Raw genomic sequence first — 18,961 nt, forward strand, 5'->3', positions numbered from 1 at the left:
TCCTTATCTTTCAAATATCATTTAAGCTTTGAGCATTTAATATAAAGAGTTGTATTAATAGTTACAGAAGATTACAGTGGTTAAGTACTTCAAAGGCCTACACTTGGTCTAACATGTTTAAAACAATGACTCTAAAATTGAAGAAATATCTTTGAGGCAGTGGGGCAGGAATGCAATTTTGCACACCTCTTTTTTTTTTTTTTTTTTTTTTTTTTTTTTTTTTTTTTTTTGCCCCAGTAACAATCTCAGAATTAAAATCAGTACTCAATAATATTGTGGGCTCCACATTGTTGCCTGAACTATGTCCTCTCCTTTCCCCCAACAGATTTACTAAACATTTTCAGGAAATAAATGCAAACAGGTGAAAACTAATTCTTTTCAGTTCTTTCAGTAAAGTCAGGCTCTTGAATATTACTCTTTGGTTCAAAAATTCAGAAGTATGTAAAGCACAATTTTCAAGCTTTTGAAAAATAGCAAGGAAAAGAAAAGGAAAAAATAAGTTTATTGAAGAATTTCTTAAGTATGTGGAAGAAATTCCCTTCCAAAATGTTAACATAGCTTCTAACACTCCCTCTTAGAGCTAAAAATCTCCACTCTTCTCCCACCTTCCTCCCCAATAGCTGAAGTAGATCTGGAAATCGATTTTCCTGAACAAGAATTTAGAGTGAAAAATTCCACCACAAACACCTGGAACAACCCAAATCTTCAATTTCATTTCCACACTAACTTAGGTTTGCTCCATTTCTTCTTCAGGGCTCCTTTCACCTCCTTATTCCTCAAACTGCAAATGATGGGATTCAATAAAGGAGTCACCAGAGAATAAGAAAGGGAGAGGAATTTATCCACAGATGCACAGTAGCTGTATTTTGGCCGCAGGTACATGGAGCCTGCAGTGCCATAAAAAACAGTCACAACCAGGAGCTGTGAGGAGCAAGTGGAAAAGGCCTTCTCCTGGCTCTCAGCTGATGCCATGTGAAGAATTGTGGAAACGACACCAATATAGGAATAAATGACCAGTGAGAAAGGACTCAGAATAGCAAAGACAGCCACCACAATGACCTGGATTTCACTTGGGAGAGTGTTGCCACAGAGCACGTCCAGGAGAGGCTGAATCTCACAGAAGAAGTGGTCAATGGCACAACCACACAAGGGTGAGCTGAAGGTGATGAGGGTATGAACTAAGCCCTCAGCAGTTCCACAGATGTAAGCTCCAACAACCAGGCTTCTGCAGACCCTGCTGCTCATGATAATTGTGTAATGCAAGGGGCAGCAAACTGCAAAATAGCCATCAAGGGACATGGCGGCCAAGAGAAAACACTCAGCAACTCCAAAGAAAAGGAAGGAAAACATCTGCATTGCACATCTTGTCTTGGAAATACTCACTGTTCCCACCATCAGGTTCTCGAGAATACTTGGGATAATGACAGACAAATAGCAGATATCCCAACAGGACAGCTGAGTGAGGAAGAAATACATCGGGGTGTGAAGGCGATTGTCACTGTTTGCTATCAAAGCTATCACTGTGTTCGCCATCAAGGTGAGAATATGAAGAGATAATAAAACTACAAAGAGCAAAGGGTGTAAAGGAGAGGTTCCAGAAAAACCCAGGAGTCTGAATTCACTCAATCCACTGAGGTTCCCAAGGATCATCCTTGTCTGGTGCCTTGCAGAGCTCTCCTCGTTTTAGTGTCCAGCAGCCGATGAAGCTGCAAACAGCCGGGCAAATCTGCAGTCAGAATACAACTGCCTGCTTGAACAGACAGAAAGAGGACTGGAATTTAGATACTACTCAGATTTTGAGAAGATCTTCTGAAAAGATTATAAAAGCTTCTAAAGAAAATGAGGCAGTCTTATGCGTTTTGTTTCTGTCTATTTTTGACTGATTCTTCTTTCATAGCATTGCCTTCAAAGGCTGTATATTCACTACTCTCTTCAAACGCTCAGCTACCACTTTTACTCTGTAGAAAAAGAAAACTTGTTGTGGCAGAGATCTTTTCATGGACTAATCAGTTCAAGTCTCAAAAATCATCAGTTGCACCATTTGAATATAACAAAGGTAGTTTCTCCTGTTGTGGAGTGTGGTAGAAGAAGAGAGAGGATAGGAAAAAACCCCTAAATGTTGAGGTCTCCAGGAAAGCTTTCAACTCTGAGCACTCTGCAGTGAAGCAGAAGAGAGGTTTGTCCACAGCTCTTTATACTACATCTATATAAAGTCCACTGAGACTGGCTAGTGCTGATTGGAGCAATAAGGAATAGTTGTTAAGAGGTTGGATAAATATGATGCACGTGTATGAGCTGATTCACAGCCACCTCTAGTTTTACAGAACTTGCAAATGATTTCTATATAAACCCAGATATCCTACACAAATATTAAGATCTGGTTTTACTTTGCAGTAATTACTATTACTTCATAATGCAGCCAGATTAATGACAGAGTTGCCACACAGGCTTACCATACTTATGCTTTCTCAGCAAAATTTGAAGGTGAAACAAAGATGCAGCCCACATTCACTTGGGGATAAGGGACAAAAGATTCACTCATTGCCAATCTTGATTTTTATTTCCCTGTTGATGTCCAGATCACTACAACTAAAAATTAGGTTACCTTGATCTATTTCCTGGCATACCTCATCGCTCGCAGATTTGAAGGACCCTTTTTAGGGTATCATGAAGAAGTATGCAGGCTATAGGTTTTGCTAAGGCACTGCTAATCCTCCTTGGCTTTATGATCCTCTGCTGCCAGATACTTCCCCTGCTTCTGCTACTGTGTACTACAGTCTGCTGAAACATGCCCACTTACACCATTTGGGTGTCTGTACCCATATTTCATTTCTGGGTCACACCATCAGTGACTCTGCCGTAGAGGAACCCAAGACAAAGGAGTGTGTATTGATGCAGTCCTCACATATACTTTGGGATAAAGTTGCACCAAAAAGATCATTCTTGCCCACAAATTAACATCTAGGTTCCCCTACTCCTTCTTCCGAAGGTTTGTCATTAATCAGAAAGATTAAAAGAACACCACCAACAACAATAATCCCCATCCAACCAACCAACCAACCAAAAATCACCCACTTTCTTTGCCACATCTGCTGCAGCAAACAAGGATTTAGCATTCCAATTATTTCTTTGGCTAAGATTTATTTGACAGATGTGCCCACCAAGCAGTCAGACCATCTTTCACAGCACAGACCAACTCACTCAATGTTATCCACTACCAGCAGATATTCCCATTGTGCTTGGGAGAAGGCTCAATAAGCAAGGCCAGGCATGGCTGTTGGTCTTCAATTAATTTTATGAAATCCTAGTCCAATTTAGTGATGGAAGGTGATACTGCTCCCTGCAGCCCTCCCTTTACCAGTGTTTTTACTAATACTTCTCCCAGCTTCCATGGTGGCAAAAAGAAAATCCCTTTCCCCTTCCACCATGTAATAGAATCATCAGATCATCGAATATCTCACGTGGGAAGGGACCCATAATGCTCATCCAGTCCAACTCCCTGCTCCTTGCAAAAGTTATCAGTGAGTGGAGAACAGACCCACTCCAGACAAAGTTTGTTACAGAAGCCCTCCTGTCAAGTCAGCAGGTACAGGAAGGACACTTTTGTTTTCTAAACTCCTCAGAGAGAAGTCTGCATGCAGCTGGGTCCTAGCCCAGCCCCAGACTCTTCAACAGTTTCTATGCAAAGGGTTACAGAGGTGTAATTGAGCCTGTATACAACTGTGCCCCGTGGGATTAAAGACGGCAAACCAAATCTATTGATATAAATAAAATTAAGAATTCATTTAAATTGATTGCAATCATTAAGCAAAATAACTTGATCACAAGTATTTGTTACATAGCATCGGCAGCCTTACTAACATAACTAACATAGTGGAACTAGCATAGTAACACACCCTAACTAACTACTAGTGTTACAGTATAGTGCACTATCTTGGAAGCAACAGAGAAGCAATTCTATGAAATCAGGCAAAACAATTACGTAGAGATTGGTGTCACTCATCCAACAACCATGAGCAAACCTATTTTGCTCAGCCATGAGAAGTGACCTTCAGGGCTTTCCCTGCTCAAGGGAGGGATATTCACACACCTTAGGGAGGTATGCTAGAAATTCTTGTCATGCAAAAGTGGGACTGCCCTTCTATAGCATAACCTGACTGGCTGCCTCTGATACATTTTTACATTAGGTTTTGGCAGGTCTATTCAACAAAATAGGCTTTGCTGCTGAAGAAGGTACTAGCACCACTTTGGTTTCTCCCATGTGACCCGTCTGACTCTCACTTCCATGTGAAGGCCTGGACATCCTTGCTGCTCCTGCCCTCAGATCAGGGATTCTCTGTTTGCATGTCCTCATGGTGTTGGAAATGATAGAACTTTACAAATACCTTTTCTAATTCATTCTTTTAATTCAGTTTTCTAATTACTTCTTTTAATTAATCATGAGCCGTGTAATTTTCCACTCTGTCATATGCCACTGTAGCCAACATTTAGCAAGGTTTGCCATAAGCTGCTCTAGTGGGAACACAGCTTGGGAAAAGCCCTGAAGCTTTACGTTTTGCTAAAACAACTGTAATTAACCTTGATATGCATCAATGGTCTCAGACCTGGAAGAGGCATTTTATGGCTGAAGCTGGACGCAAGGAATGTAGAATTTCTGAACCACATGGACACTGTGCAGAACCCAGAGATAAAGAGGGAACTAACAAAGGTAATTCAGCAATTGTGCTGGAATGCCACTGTTCTCATTTCAGACAGGGTAGAGTTAATTTCTTTATTTCGGTAGCTCTTACAGTGCTGTGTTCTGGATTTGCAATGAGAATGGTGTTGATAATACACTGCAGTTTGGGGTTGTGCTCAGTCACGTTTGTCCTGAGTCAGGGACATTTTGTTTTCTCATCTTCTGCTCTGCCTGTGAGGAGGCTCACAAAAGAAACTGGCAGAGAGCAGAGCTGGGACAGGTGACCTGAACTGCCCAGAGGGACATCCACACCACACAGCATCCTGCCTGGAATATAAAGTGGGAGGAGTTGCCCAGAAGGGCACTCTAAGAAAGGAATGTGTGCTTCCTGACACTAAAAGTAGCATTAGAGAGCTTAATTTATCCTGATGTTTTCAGTGACAGTGGTGACAGGATAGTTTGGTCAAGCTGGTCTCAGCATTCTTTAACACTACAAACAGGAGGCCCTCCTTGCTCAAGCCATTCCTGCTAAGGTGTAGACAGGACACAGCTGGAGCTGCTGTATCCCTGCTCAGGCACAGCATCCTGCCCCAGCTGGCACAGCTCCCTGAGCACTGTGACACTCACAGTCCATCACTTCACTCTGGAAAAGCCCCACTCTTCAACAGGACAGACGTCTAACCCCCCTTCCCCTTCTCAGAATGTGGCTGGAGATTCCTCCTTTGAGTGGGGACACCCAGCAAGATTTCACCTTGAGACTGAGAAAAAGAGACATTGGCAAGGGTAATATCAGTCTGTACTTAACATTTATTTTTCTAGCTTTAATTAAAAAATTGCTTCAATACTGCTTTCAACTACTGACCTATATTAGCAGCAAAAACTATCTACACTGTGGAATGAAGAATCCTAATTAAAGACTATTACTCTAGTCACAAGCATCATCCACCATATAAGCCAACAGTTTCTTCATCTTTGAGAAGAAAACAAGGACACCTGTGCTAACAAACTCAGTGCTCATCTTCCCTTCTGCTTCAGCCAGGGCCAAAATCTGACTGCAGCACTCCCAGAGTGCCCCGAGCTCTTCTCAGACGTGCCCCTCTAGGCCATGGGCACCCTCCTCTTCCTCGCCGAAGGGCGCTGGGCTGCGTGCTGCACAAACCGGCTGTGGAGATCATAGCCCAGCTCTGGGGATCTCCTCCGCTCCCTCAGCCTCGCTCGGGATTGCTCCTGAGCAGCCCTGAGCACAGGAGCCTGCTTGAAGCTGGTGTTGGAGGGACCTGAAGCTGCGTTATCCCCTGGGGCTCTGTCACAACGGGAAGAACTTGTTCTCCTCCTCTTCCTCTTACTCCCAGAGGGCTGCCGGTCGTCTGTGCACTGCACAAAGCGGCCGTGCAGGTCAGAGCCCCGCCGTGGGGATCTCCTCTGCTCTCTGCACCTCGCTCGGGTTTGCCTCCGAGCAGCCCTGAGCTTGGGAGCCTGCTTCAAGCGGGAGCTGGGGGGCCCTGGAGCTGCTCTATCCACAGGGGTTTGATCACAACACGGGGAATGTGATGTCAGCCTCCTCCTCTTCCTCGCTGAGGGCTCGTAGTCTGTGTGCTGCACAGAGGGGCTGCAGAGGTTGTAGCTGCCCTGCACGGATCTGCTCATGTCCCTCTGCCTCAGCAGGACCTGCTCCTGAGCAACCCCGGGGCCAGGAGCACACTGCAAGCTCCTGTTGGAAGGTCCTGAAGCTTCACCATCCCTGGCAGTGGCGCTACAACTCGGAGGGCCCGTTCTCCTCCCTGCTGTGTGGTCCCAGTCCGTGCTGACCCCAGAGCAGCTGTGGCCATCCCTGCCCGACAGCGGGGATCTGCTCCGGTCCTGCTTCCTGCCAGCGCCTTCCATGCCCACGGCCATTTCCTGCAAAGAGAGCTGTGGAGAGTTCCTGCCCTTCTCTCCTGAAAGGACCAGAGTCAGTGGGGATCTCCCAGGAGTTCTGGGAAGGGACATTTCTGAGCCTCCCAAAGGCTCTTCTGGAGGGCTGCCAAGGCCAAAGGGCCAAAGGGGCACAAATGGGATGGAGGCAGCCGGGGTGCTTGGAGAAGAGGCAGCACTGTGGCTGTGAAGAGTGCTGCAGGGTGAGAGGGGGAAAAAGAGAAATGCTGAGATGCTAGAAAGAGATGCACTGCTCCTCTAGTGCACTGACCCTCCTCCCCAGAGTTACCTTTGTGCTGCCAGGCAAGCCCTGTGGGCCAACAGGAGCCACCTGCTCGCTGCTGGCTGCCCACTGAGGAAGGAAGGAAGGGGCATACGGTGGTGCCGGTGAGGAAGAAGCCCTTTCTCCAATTTTCAGATCCGAACACCTGGAGAAAAGAAAAGAAAGATCTCAGTTTTGGGCTGTTTTTGCAGCCCTCTCTGGGATTCGCTCATTTCCTTGGAGAGGTTTCTATGACAGAGAGAAGATTTAACCAAGGCCACTAATGGAAATTTTAGCTCGAGTCTTCTCACCAAGTCTACTCCTATCTCAGATAAACCTCATCTTTATACCTTCTAGACCCTCATGTGAAAGTTCACACGCTTGCTTGGGTTGGAAGGGATCTTAATGCTCATTTTGTGCCACCCCGCTGTCATGGACAGGAATACCTCACAATAGACAAGGCCCCTCCAAGCCCTGTCCACCCTGGCCTTGAAAACCTGCAAGGATGGGGCACCCACAGCTTCTTTGGGCAGCCTGTTCCATGCTCTCACCACCCTTCCACTCAAGCATTTCTTCCTAATATCTCATGGAAACCTGCCATAATGGGTCAGCTGAAAACTGATACCCTTCATCCTGTCCAACCCTTCCTGATAAAGGCTCCCTCCCCATCTTTCCTGGCAGGTCCCTTTAAGTTCCCTCACTCTTTTCTACAAAAGTCTAGCATCACAGAGCAGGCAAGTAGCAGGCTACATCAGGGCAGCAGCCTGAAGGACAGACATGGGACAGCACAGGTTCCACAGCACTGAATGAAGCTGGTCGTAATTGCCTTTGGTGAGAAATCTCTGCATTCTCTGCACTATGCGAAGCAAACCAATAGACAGGGAAAAGGAAACATATTCTGAACGCATCTGAATGCTGCTTATTACCTGGCATAAAACAGCAGGTAGGCTTGCTGCCTGAGAGCTGTGTCAAGGCAACGAAGCTCCACAGACTCATCATCCATCAGGTACCACAGCCCATTGCTGGCCTGTGAAAAAGAAAGGACGAGGATCTCTGCATGGTTTCTCACCAAAAACACAGGCAGAAAACTACCTAACAAAGAGTATGTCAAAACAAATCCAGTCCAGCCCCTCAAGACATCTCCTGCCCCAAAACCTTGGCTGTCAGTAACACCGACAGCAAAGTTTCTCTTCCCCACACACATTTTCCCCATTGGCAAGGAAAGAAAAAAGGAAGGAAGGACATTGCTGACTACCTTTGTGTAGCAGAAATAGTGTCCTGTATGACAGCTGACCCCACTGTGCACCAGGACAGCATACAAGGAGTAACGGAGGGGTTCTCCCTCTGCCTGGGACATGTACGGGCGAAGATCCAGGTACTCGGGGTACTTCACAACCTGCACAGACACCAGCAGGGCTCAGAAGTGACCCTGACCTATGACACAGAATAGCCTGCCACATCCAGGGGCCAGAGGTGTGTAAATACATCTTTGGGGCTCACAAGCAGCTGGTTTTCCATAAAGCACACCATCACAAAGGTGTAATGCTTTGAGTGGCAGGAAACTGTTCTTGGCCAAAGCAGCTCTGCTGGAGAAGAGCGCTTGCCTGTCTTCCCAAGGGAATTCTCTCCCCAGAAGGGAACATGACGAACCCAAGACCAGTGCCTTGGCACAAGCTCAGGGAAATCTGCTCCAGGAAGAGAAAGCTGCACACCGGCTGTGTACAAACCTTGCTGATCTTCCTACCGGTGAAACAGTCAAACCTTTTTAGACACACCGTGAGAACCTTGGGTGCGCAATGGACTGTGAACTTCTTGAAGGCAGCAACATTCTTCTTACACCTTGAAACCAAGCACAGAACCCAGTGCTGAAATGCACCCAATCCTCCCCCAGGGTGGCCAGGCAACCTGTCCTGTCTCACACAGCTTTTGCTATTCTAAGGCTATTCCCTGCTCTATTTTAAAGAAGCTGCATCTCCTCTGTGTGCAGCAAAGCTCCATGAGAAGATGACTTCTGCTCAATGACATGCAACTCCCTCACACAGGATCTGCTGGTAATATGTGCTTAGTAATCATCTTACGTGTTACATTTGTAGCAGTTTTCACCATCCAGGTGCTCGGGTCTCACAAAGTCCTCCAGAGCTGCAGTGAGGGTCGAGGCTGTCTGCAAGAGTGACAAATGAGCACACTGAGCTGCAGGAAATTGCCTCACCCAAACAACTCCCACGAGCTGACAAGCAAACCCCTGCAGCTGATGCTGAAGAGACCCACCATGAAGCTGTCCAGAAGGAGACAGAAAGAGAGTGGGATGCTGAACATCTCCCTGTGTCCCAGAGGCTCCCGGAGCCATCAAGAGCTCCCTCCCCGTACCACCACACCACTCACATCAACTCATGACACTATGCAGGGGCATCAGTGGTGCAAACAACCCAACCCATCGGCCTGGGAGCCAGACAAGTGTTAGGGGAGGGCAAAGCAAAGGAGCATGAGGATATATTGAGGGTGCAGAGAGGATAATGCTGCTCGACCAGCTTAAAGACAGCACCTACAGAGAGACCAGTGCCATGGCCTCTGCAGGAGGACACCATCCATTCCCCTTCCCACCCACCACCAAGATCTCTTGTGCTCACAGCACACATTTTTAAGACAAATGTGCTGACTCTGGAAAGCTGCAAGGGCCTTGGCATGTCTTGAAGCACAACTGCAAAAGCTTCTTACTCTGATATCCAAAGGGATATCCAGGAAGGCCTCGTAGGAGTCAGAAACGGCTTTGCAGCTGACGCAGGTGACTGGAAGGAAAAATCCAAATGCTCAGCAATGGGAAGCTGACTGACACTGCCCATTTACACATTGTACCTGTCCCAGCAGACCAACTGTCAGGCACAGGCAGACAGAAGGACACAGGCAATGTCAAAGAGAGTAAGAGTTGAGGAAACATACCTCTGGATCTCAGAAAGCCTCCAAAGATTTGAGAGACAATGGTAGTGGATTGAGATGAGAGATCCAAGCTGGAAACAAGTGGGAAGACAGAGCATTATCTCCTGCAAGAGTTTTGCTTGGCCTGAAAGCCCAGGGTTTAGGTTTCCCTTGATGGGAGCACACCAAGCAGTGCAAAGGGCTCAGAACTTGGTGAGGGTGATTTGCTTGTGCTTACTCGCTGCTTTCACTCAGACAAGCTGTCTGCATGGCATTGACAGTACAGCACAAGAAGTCGTGGGCATCTTCCTCCCTGCCGGGCTCCAAATGTTCTCCTATGCCTAAGAAAGAAGGTTTCAGTTCTCTCAGAGAAGGAGGGAAGGAAACCTGTTCAAGCACCTGGTACGACTTATGTTTGAAAACCTTGAGGACAGCCAAAGGCAGGATGGCACTGACAGGGGAACGCAGGACCTTGTTCACGTGTGCTTCCATGATGCACATCATGCAGAAACCCTGCTGGTGACCTGAAGAGGGACACAGGGAAGCTCCTTAGGTTAGCAAAACATCCACAGCAGTGGGATACTCCTCCTCTTGCACTGCCACTCCACTCCAATACTCCACTCCTCCCAGTGTCCCAATGGTCCCAGGGCATTTTAGTGTGCAGAAAATCTTCAGAGAGGGATGGTAAACCAACAGCTTTCTGTGCAATAAGCACAGAGGGTTTAACTTGCAGGAATAAAGACTGCCAGGGAGAAAGAGGTGTTTTCATTAAGGGTAAGGCAGCAGGCTAGGACAAGTGGGTTCTAGGCTCCAGTGTTCAAAGAGTACAGACTCATGGGGCTGACAAAGGGCTGCTGTTGTCTGAAAACAAATTTTACATTCTGGGAATCTGGGACTTGATGAAGAGATTTTCAGGAGATGCTCCTAAAAGCACTCACAGGCCTGGCTGTGCTCTTGGGACAGCAGGTAGTTGGCCAGTGGGGGGGTGTAGGTCAGGCACTGCAGGACAGCGTTGAGGAAGCACGTGTTGCCCACATTGAAGAGGCCTGCTCCAGCACTCTGTCTCTGCTGCCAGACCATGCAAATCTTCTCTGGTGGGAAGAGGATCCTTTTTGGAGGAGCTATTCCCTCGGCGATGACTGCAGAGAAATTCCATTTGGAAAGAGATGAGGCGAGGAAAGAAAGCATATTTAAACTTTGAGTTTTCTACACAAGCTGTCAGGACAACCAGCTCAAACCTTCAACTCAGTATCAGGGGAAGCCTAGCACTGCCATTGAAATTTCCTGATTTGGAAAAGTCTGCTCCCCTGCTTACTTTGCCAAGAGTCCAACAAGCCCCAGCTCTGATTTCTGGGCCTCAGGGTACCTTGCCTTCTCACCAGAGCTCTAGACTGGATTATCAGGTCAAGCTTTCCCTGATTCTAACTGACTGGAACTTCTTGAAAACAAGCAAGTACTGAGCACAAAAGGCAACTCAAGGACCTGTCAGACCTCCCTATGAGCAATGATGTTTCAAAGTCTTCTTCATAGTGACAAAAGGTGTTTTCCTGGGACTAAACAACCTGGGGCAGTCTGGCTATTCTCAGCAAACATCCCAGACTTCACTCTAGCTTGTGAGCACATCATTCTGGGATCTGAGCACCAGTCATGTCAGCTGTCTGTGGGGAGTCACAAAGTCCAAAGCTGCCAGTGAAGCTGGTACTCACAGGAATTGTTCCCTGTTGTGGCCATCGTCCCTCTCAGGAGCAGTGGGCAAAGCTCTGGATGACCAAGGACGTGCTCCAGGAAGGGATCAGCATCAATCCCCTCACCTGATTGCAAAGAAATGACTACATCTCACCAAAGGAATAAAAACTCCAAAGAAATACAACCTATGGAAAGAACAGCATTTGCCATCAAGAGTTTCAGTGGTGCTTGAGCCAGCTGCTGAAGTGCAGGCTCACCCCTTTGTGATCAGTGACAGAGCCCCAGGAGCTTCAAAGGTCCTTCTGAAGTGCTCCAGTGCATGTTACCTTCTCTGAGGAGGCCCTGCTGCTGTCACAGCATCAACAGCAGAGCTCTCTGGCTTTTCCCTCCTCTGCAGGAGTGACCAGCTTTCAGCCACTAACTTAACTACAGCCTTTGCTGCTCTCCTTCTGTCCCACTCCTTCCTGCAGTATCCAAGGTGGGCTTTTTGCCACTCTGGGCTGAGCCCAGCCCCTCAGACTGCACTCACCCCTTACTTACCTATCCTAGGCTATAGTAAAGAAAAGAGAATCAGCAAAGAAGAACTCTAGCCTAGCCTGTATGTGGACAGCCTACGAAGGGGCAACAGCTCAGCCTTCAGCTAGGAAGGTATAAGCAGCCTAGACTTTTCTCTCCTTCCTCTATGATCTATCCCAAGAGTCAAATCATAATTACCTGTGAGAGGACAAAAGCTGAAGGGGACAGTAAACAATAAATCTGCTTGAAAGGCAGAGAGGTGCGTAGCACAGGACTAAGCTGAGCTATCCTGAAGACCTGCTGACACGTTAGCCTGCTCTCAGGATACTGAGCCCTGGGCAGGTGAGTCACAATCACTGGAGAGGTGCCACATCGCTGCCCCTCAGTGACATGGGGGCACACAGGGATGGATCCCCTTGAGGTCACAGAAGCACATGGCTCCTGGGCCCTGGAACCACATGGCTCCTCTCCCAGGTGGCAGTCACTGGGACTCCCCCTGTCCTCTGATGCACAGGGGTTCAGGGGCTGGCAGGGCCTCCCCTGAGTGAAGGATCAGTGAACTCCTTCACCCGAGCACAGAGCCCAGTGAGCAGAGCCCTGCCCAGAGCTGTCACAAGCCAGGTCACACTTGTGTCTGGCCCTCAGGCTGCCGGGCATTTCTGTTCCACTCCACTCTGTTCTTCCACTGGCCTGTGCCTGTGAGACTCCTGTGCAAGGCACCCAAGCTCTCAGAGGGTCCTTTCCAGTGAGTTTGGTGTGCCCCCAAGGTGCACCCACAGGCTGACCCTGGGCTGGCCCCACCAAAGGGACGCCCAGAGGCTGCACTGGGTGAGCCTTGGCTGCCAGGGCCCCAGCCTCTCCTGGGCAGCTCTTCAGCAGCTTCACATTCACTCCTTCCTCCAGGCTGCCTTGGATCCGACACAGCTTTAGCCACATTCCCACTCAGGATGGCTGGAGGCACTTTTGTTCCTGCTGCATTTGACCAACAAGCTTTTGGGCCTTGCGGCAGGCAGTTGCTGTTCCTCGGGCTCCAAAGAGGCAGCTGGTTGCTATTCACCCCTGATGCCTCAGGATTGTAGCTTTTGTATTTTTCATAGATTTGCAATCCTGCCATTCTTATGCGTGTGACTCCAAACTCCATGCACAGTGTGAGCTGCTGCTTCCCCATTCTGCTCAGACACAGCAATTCCTGCCCAGGCCTGGCAATCAAGGACCCCTCACTGCCTCAGGCCCCAGGAAATGGAAACAAAAGTGAGTTGGGGGTGAACAAACTGAAGGTAAATGACTTCATTACCTGAAGCTGTCATTGGAAATAAACCTCCAATAGGCAAATGGACCTGACTTAGAAAAGGACGAGAAGCCGTGACCCACGGTCCATTTTGGAGTGTAGCCCCTGGGAGGCTTTGTCTGCCTGAAATGTTCCTGAAGGCCCTTCAATAAATATTGATATTGATATTGATATTGATATTGATATTGATATTGATATTGATGTATGGAATTTATTTATTCAGTAGATATATCTGCTTTTGATTCCCTTGGCTTTGTGTGGCCTGTGCTTTTAGGAAGCCCATGGAGGCATCAGCTGCAGTGTCAGGGAATGAGTGGCTGCTGCAGGCTCCCGGTTGTTTGGCCATTGCTCAGGTGACAGCACACCTGGTGCAGGTGAGGAGCAGGGTGGAGGCTCCTGGCGGGCCCCGAGCCAGGGCTGGGGCACGGGGCGGATCTGTGCTGCTCTGCCGGGTGTGAGCACAGCAGAGAGGGGGAGCAGGGAGGCGGGAGCTGCCGAGGGCTGGAGAAGCGCAGCTGAGTGCCGGGCTCAGGCGGACACAGGGGCCCGGCTGGGAGGTGCTGAGGAGCAGGGCACGGCAGTGCTGGCAAACAGAACCGTACCGAGGGGCTTGAGAAGGCTGGCACAAAGCAGGGTGTGAACAGCCCCGGGCTGGGTGGCTGCAGAGCCTGAGGCAGACAAAAGCATTGGGACCTTCCGCTGAGAAAGGAGAGCTGCAGCAGTGGGAGACAGAGGAGAAAGCCCAAGGAATGCAAGGAAGTGATGTCAAAAAAGAGCTAGTTAGACAGACAGAGAGAAAGGACAGAGGAAGATGGAAAGAAAGACAAAGAGCAGAGAGGGCACTGGCTGGGCAAAGAATAAAACCTGATTCAGACAAAATCTGAAATGGCAATTATTGGTTTGGAGAATTTAGCATGGTTTACTGTACTATTTTAAAATGAGAGCTCAGTGTCTAGCATATCCCTTGTAAAGATGTAGTATGTATTAGAAATACCTAGATGTAAAACTTTCTATCTAGAAAAACTAATTTTTCACCGCATTATGTCTAGACGTGCAGTGCAAAACAAAAGACTTACTCAGATTTAAGAACTACAGTCTTTTCTGCCTTTTTGTTTTTGTGTTTTATTTTATTTTGGCTTCTTTACAATTTACTGCCAATCTAGAGTTTACAATGTTTTCTGGAGCACCAAGGGCATGAGAGTCACAAAATTCCACGGGCTGGCTATTCTAGTGACAGCAGGAATCACTGGTGCAATCTGCTGGGTGTTTAACCTATGACAATTATTCCCAAGTAGCATATACTTCTATTGCCAGACGGAGTCAGGTTTCTTCCAGCTATACTTAAGCAGATACAATGAAAGCATTTACAGAAAGCTAAATTCAAAATCCCCTTTTCCATTCAAAAGATGAAAATAAGCAAGGTGTGGACACTTTTAACCTCTTCTGTGAAATTCTGAAAGGATGATTAATTGTCTCTGGATATTCCTGTGAGCCCAAGCGTGTGTTTTCATGTTTCCGTCCCGCACCTCTGTGCTCCAGACCAGCACAAGGATCCTGGCACAGAGCTGGAACTCTGCACTGGATTTAGTTGTGTTTATTCTGCACCATGGTTGGTTTGATTCTCCCCTGGCTCTCCTGTCTGTCACAGTAAGGCTTTCCCATTCAGTGCTCTGGAGCCTGAAATCAGATCAGGTGGGGTTAATTCAGAGTTTTCTGGAACAATACTGAAGATCTGTTCCAATTGGAGGAATTAGGACAAGTTTTTCACCTGTACACTTTCTCTCAAAGTGAGCACCTTGCTTCAAGAGGCAACTGCACAGTCAGATTTCTAGCATCAGCTGAGACCAAGCTCTGCTGTAAAGCAGACTCATTTTGTTCCGTGCAAGTAGTCACGGGCAAATGAAATCATTCACAGAGCCTCAGGGTTCATAGATCTTCAGGTAACTTGAGGGCTAAACACCTCTCTTGAAACAGCTGAGATTTGCAAATCCTCGTCACCATACTGATCCCACAAATGTGAGTTCTCTGAGCTTTGTTTTACAGTTTCAGTCAGAAAGGAAGTGAAGGAGAGGTTGATTTTTGTTTTTATCATTGACTCTCTGCTTTCTCATCCTGTCCAAGGTACCACCAGCCTTTCTTCCCCAGCAGAGACCAGGAACACGCAGCTTCCCCTGGAGGGGACTCAGTCCTGTAAGTTCTTCTGCATGCCTGCTATTCCAGGCCATGAGGACAGCACTCATCTGCAAAGACTCCTTCTGAAGCACAAGATCCCTGCCCTAGAAGTGCTAATTTCCATTTTGATAGAAACCATCCTTCAGGCTCAGATTCCAGACACTTAAGATGGGCAAGTGTGAATCCATGGATGCAGCTCCCCCAAAATCAAGCCATGAAGAGGCAGCTGAATCCCACCTGGTTTGGACACCTAGAGCTGGGCTCTCTGTTCAAGGAACTCATCCAGCCTTCCTCTGGATTCATTAAAACATGGGGGCCCTTTGGCACATAGTCTACTCCCTCTGATTTAGTGTTGTCCACAAACTTGAGAACTCACAAATTTTGCATAATCAATCAAGAATGTATTGGGCCTGGTGGTTTACCAGACTGAAACTTCCCAGGTTTTTAATGCTTACTTTCATTTTACTGAACTATATTTTACCATTTTTTTTGTTTGGTTGCGGGCTTTTTGTTTGTTTTTTTGTTTTATGAATTACACTTTTCTTATCCCCACTGCTTTTTTACTTGGGTTTCCCCTCTTCATCACTTCTTTCATAATATACACAGTTGTGCAATTCTCTAGGAATGCTGCTGTAAGGAGTCTAGCATATATGACTAGGGGAGAAACTTTAATGGCAATAAAGCAATATGACAAAAAACAATGCATTCTTTTTGTAATGCATTTGAAATTTAAAAAATTAAAAGTATGAGACAGCATTTTCTGTTATAATAATTTTTTTGGTACAAAATAAGATGTGATTAAAATCAAAGATGTCAAGCTTCTGCAAAGAATATTATACCTTATAATTTTTTTGTGGATTTACAAACTCTCAAGATAAAAATTCATATGACATCCAATTAAGAACCCTGTACTGTTGGGGGTTGTTTCTTTCCCTTTCCCTCTGTGGAATTTTCCCCATTGTCATGCTAAGATACCTGTTGACTGGGCCCTGGTGACAAGGGGGAGGAGAGAGAGAGAAGAGGGACACCCCGCAAGATTGAAACATCCAGAAGAGGAAGCGGAAGGCTGGGCCTGGGTCCCATTTCCCCCTTGGAGTTGGGACGAGAAGGACGATCGCCGCCTGTGTTGCATTCCTGCCATGCCATCACCGGGAGCCATCCTCACTGCTGTGGGACCCTGCCCTGCTGCCTTCTCGCTGGAACCTGCCACCTTCCAGCACTCTGCTGAGCCCCAGGACCCACACCGTGAGCGGAGAGCTCTCTCCATCTCTCTCTGCCTCTCCCTGGGACAGCTCTGCCATCACCCCCAGCCCTCCTGCAGCTCTGCGGGACCTGCCCGCCCCCAGCACCGGGAACTGCAGCTCAGGGAAAAGGTGCCTGCAGCCAAAAAACACTGGGACTGAGTTACTGGTCTGTTTGTGGCTAATTTCATAGCTACTGTTGTTCTTGTTTGTCTTGGTAGATATACTAGTAAAGAACTGTTATTCCTACCCCCATATCTTTGCCTGAGAGCTCCCTTAATTTCAAAATCCTAATAATCGGAAGGAAAGAAGGAAGGAAGGATCACATTTTTCAGTCCAAAGGGAAGCTTCTGCTTTCCTTAGCAAACAGCTGTCTTTTAAACCAGGACATGTACTTTTATGATATTTATATTTTCATTTATTTCCAGGAATGAAGGATTAATTTAAGGAGTAATGCATGTCTTTATCTTTCCAATATCATTTAAGCTTTGAGCATTTAATATAAAGAGTTGTATTAATAGTTACAGAAGATTACAGTGGTTAAGTACTTCAAAGGCCTACACTTGGTCTAACATGTTTAAAACAATGACTCTAAAATTGAAGAAATATCTTTGAGGCAGTGGGGCAGGAATGCAATTTTGCACACCTCTTTTTTTTTTTTTTTTTTTTTTTTTTGCCCCAGTAACAATCTCAGAATTAAAAATCAGTCCTCAGTAATTTCTTGGGCTCCACATTATTGCCTGAATTCTGTCCTCTCCTTTCCCCCAACAGATTTACTAAACAGTTTCAGGAAATAAATGCAAACAGGTGAAAACTCATTCTTTTCAGTCCTTTCAGTAAAGTCAGGCTCTTGAATATTACTCTTTGGTTCAAAAATTCAGAAGTATGTAAAGCGCAATTTTCAAGCTTTTGAAAAATAGCAAGGAAAAGAAAAGGAAAAAAATAAGTTTATTGAAGAATTTCTTAAGTATGTGGAAGAAATTCCCTTCCAAAATGTTAACATAGCTTCTAACACTCCCTCTTAGAGCTAAAAATCTCCACTCTTCTCCCTCCTTCCTCCCCAATAGCTGAAGTAGATCTGGAAATCGATTTTCCTGAACAAGAATTTAGAGTGAAAAATTCCACCACAAACACCTGGAACAACCCAAATCTTCTATTTCATTTCCACACTAACTTAGGTTTGCTCCATTTTTTCCTTCAGGGCTCCTTTCACCTCCTTATTCCTCAAACTGCAAATGATGGGATTCAATAAAGGAGTCACCAGAGAATAAGAAAGGGAGAGGAATTTATCCACAGATGCACAGTAGCTGTATTTTGGCCGCAGGTACATGGAGCCTGCAGTGCCATAAAAAACAGTCACAACCAGGAGCTGTGAGGAGCAAGTGGAAAACGCCTTCTCCTGGCTCTCAGCTGATGCCATGTGAAGAATTGTGGAAACGATAGGAATACAGGAATAAATGACCAGTGAGAAAGGACTCAGAATAGCAAAGACAGCCACCACAATGACCTGGATTTCACTTGGGAGAGTGTTGCCACAGAGCACGTCCAGGAGAGGCTGAATCTCACAGAAGAAGTGGTCAATGGCACAACCACACAAGGGTGAGCTGAAGGTGATGAGGGTGTGAACTAAGCCCACAGCAGTTCCACAGATGTAAGCTCCAACAACCAGGCTTCTGCAGACCCTGCTGCTCATGATCATTGTGTAATGCAAGGGGGAGCAAACTGCAAAATAACCATCAAGGGACATGGCGGCCAAGAGAAAACACTCAGCAACTCCAAAGAAAAGGAAGGAAAACATTTGCATTGCACATCTTGTCTTGGAAATACTCACTGTTCCCACCATCAGGTTCTCGAGAATACTTGGGATAATGACTGACAAATAGCAGATATCCCAACAGGACAGCTGAGTGAGGAAGAAATACATCGGGGTGTGAAGGCGATTATCACTGTTTGTTACCAAAGCTATCACTGTGTTCGCCATCCAGGTGAGAAAATGAAGAGATAATAAAACTACAAAGAGCAAAGGGTGTAAAGGAGAGGTTCCAGAAAAACCCAGGAGTCTGAATTCACTCAATCCACTGAGGTTCCCAAGGATCATCCTTGTCTGGTGCCTTGCAGAGCTCTCCTCGTTTTAGTGTCCAGCAGCCGATGAAGCTGCAAACAGCCGGGCAAATCTGCAGTCAGAATACAACTGCCTGCTTGAACAGACAGAAAGAGGACTGGAATTTAGATACTACTCAGATTTTGAGAAGATCTTCTGAAAAGATTATAAAAGCTTCTAAAGAAAATGA

General features: G+C 46.7%; 2 protein-coding genes across 2 annotated transcripts; both read right to left on the reverse strand.

Annotated features, from left to right (window-relative positions):
- Positions 1–711: 711 nt before the first annotated feature.
- LOC134053468 (olfactory receptor 10C1-like) lies at positions 712–1,650 on the reverse strand. Its single transcript, XM_062508481.1, has one exon. It carries the CDS (start codon positions 1,648–1,650, stop codon positions 712–714), a length of 939 nt encoding a protein of 312 aa, XP_062364465.1.
- A 16,221-nt stretch (positions 1,651–17,871) lies between these two features.
- Positions 17,872–18,651, reverse strand: LOC134053469 (olfactory receptor 10C1-like; the record flags this gene model as incomplete). Its single annotated transcript, XM_062508482.1, has 1 exon — positions 17,872–18,651. A coding segment is annotated over exon 1 (780 nt), but the record flags the coding sequence as incomplete, so codon positions are not given.
- Positions 18,652–18,961: the final 310 nt, after the last annotated feature.

This window comes from Cinclus cinclus, chromosome 24, assembly GCF_963662255.1.
Source record: "Cinclus cinclus chromosome 24, bCinCin1.1, whole genome shotgun sequence".
In the NCBI taxonomy this organism is placed as follows: domain Eukaryota; kingdom Metazoa; phylum Chordata; class Aves; order Passeriformes; family Cinclidae; genus Cinclus; species Cinclus cinclus.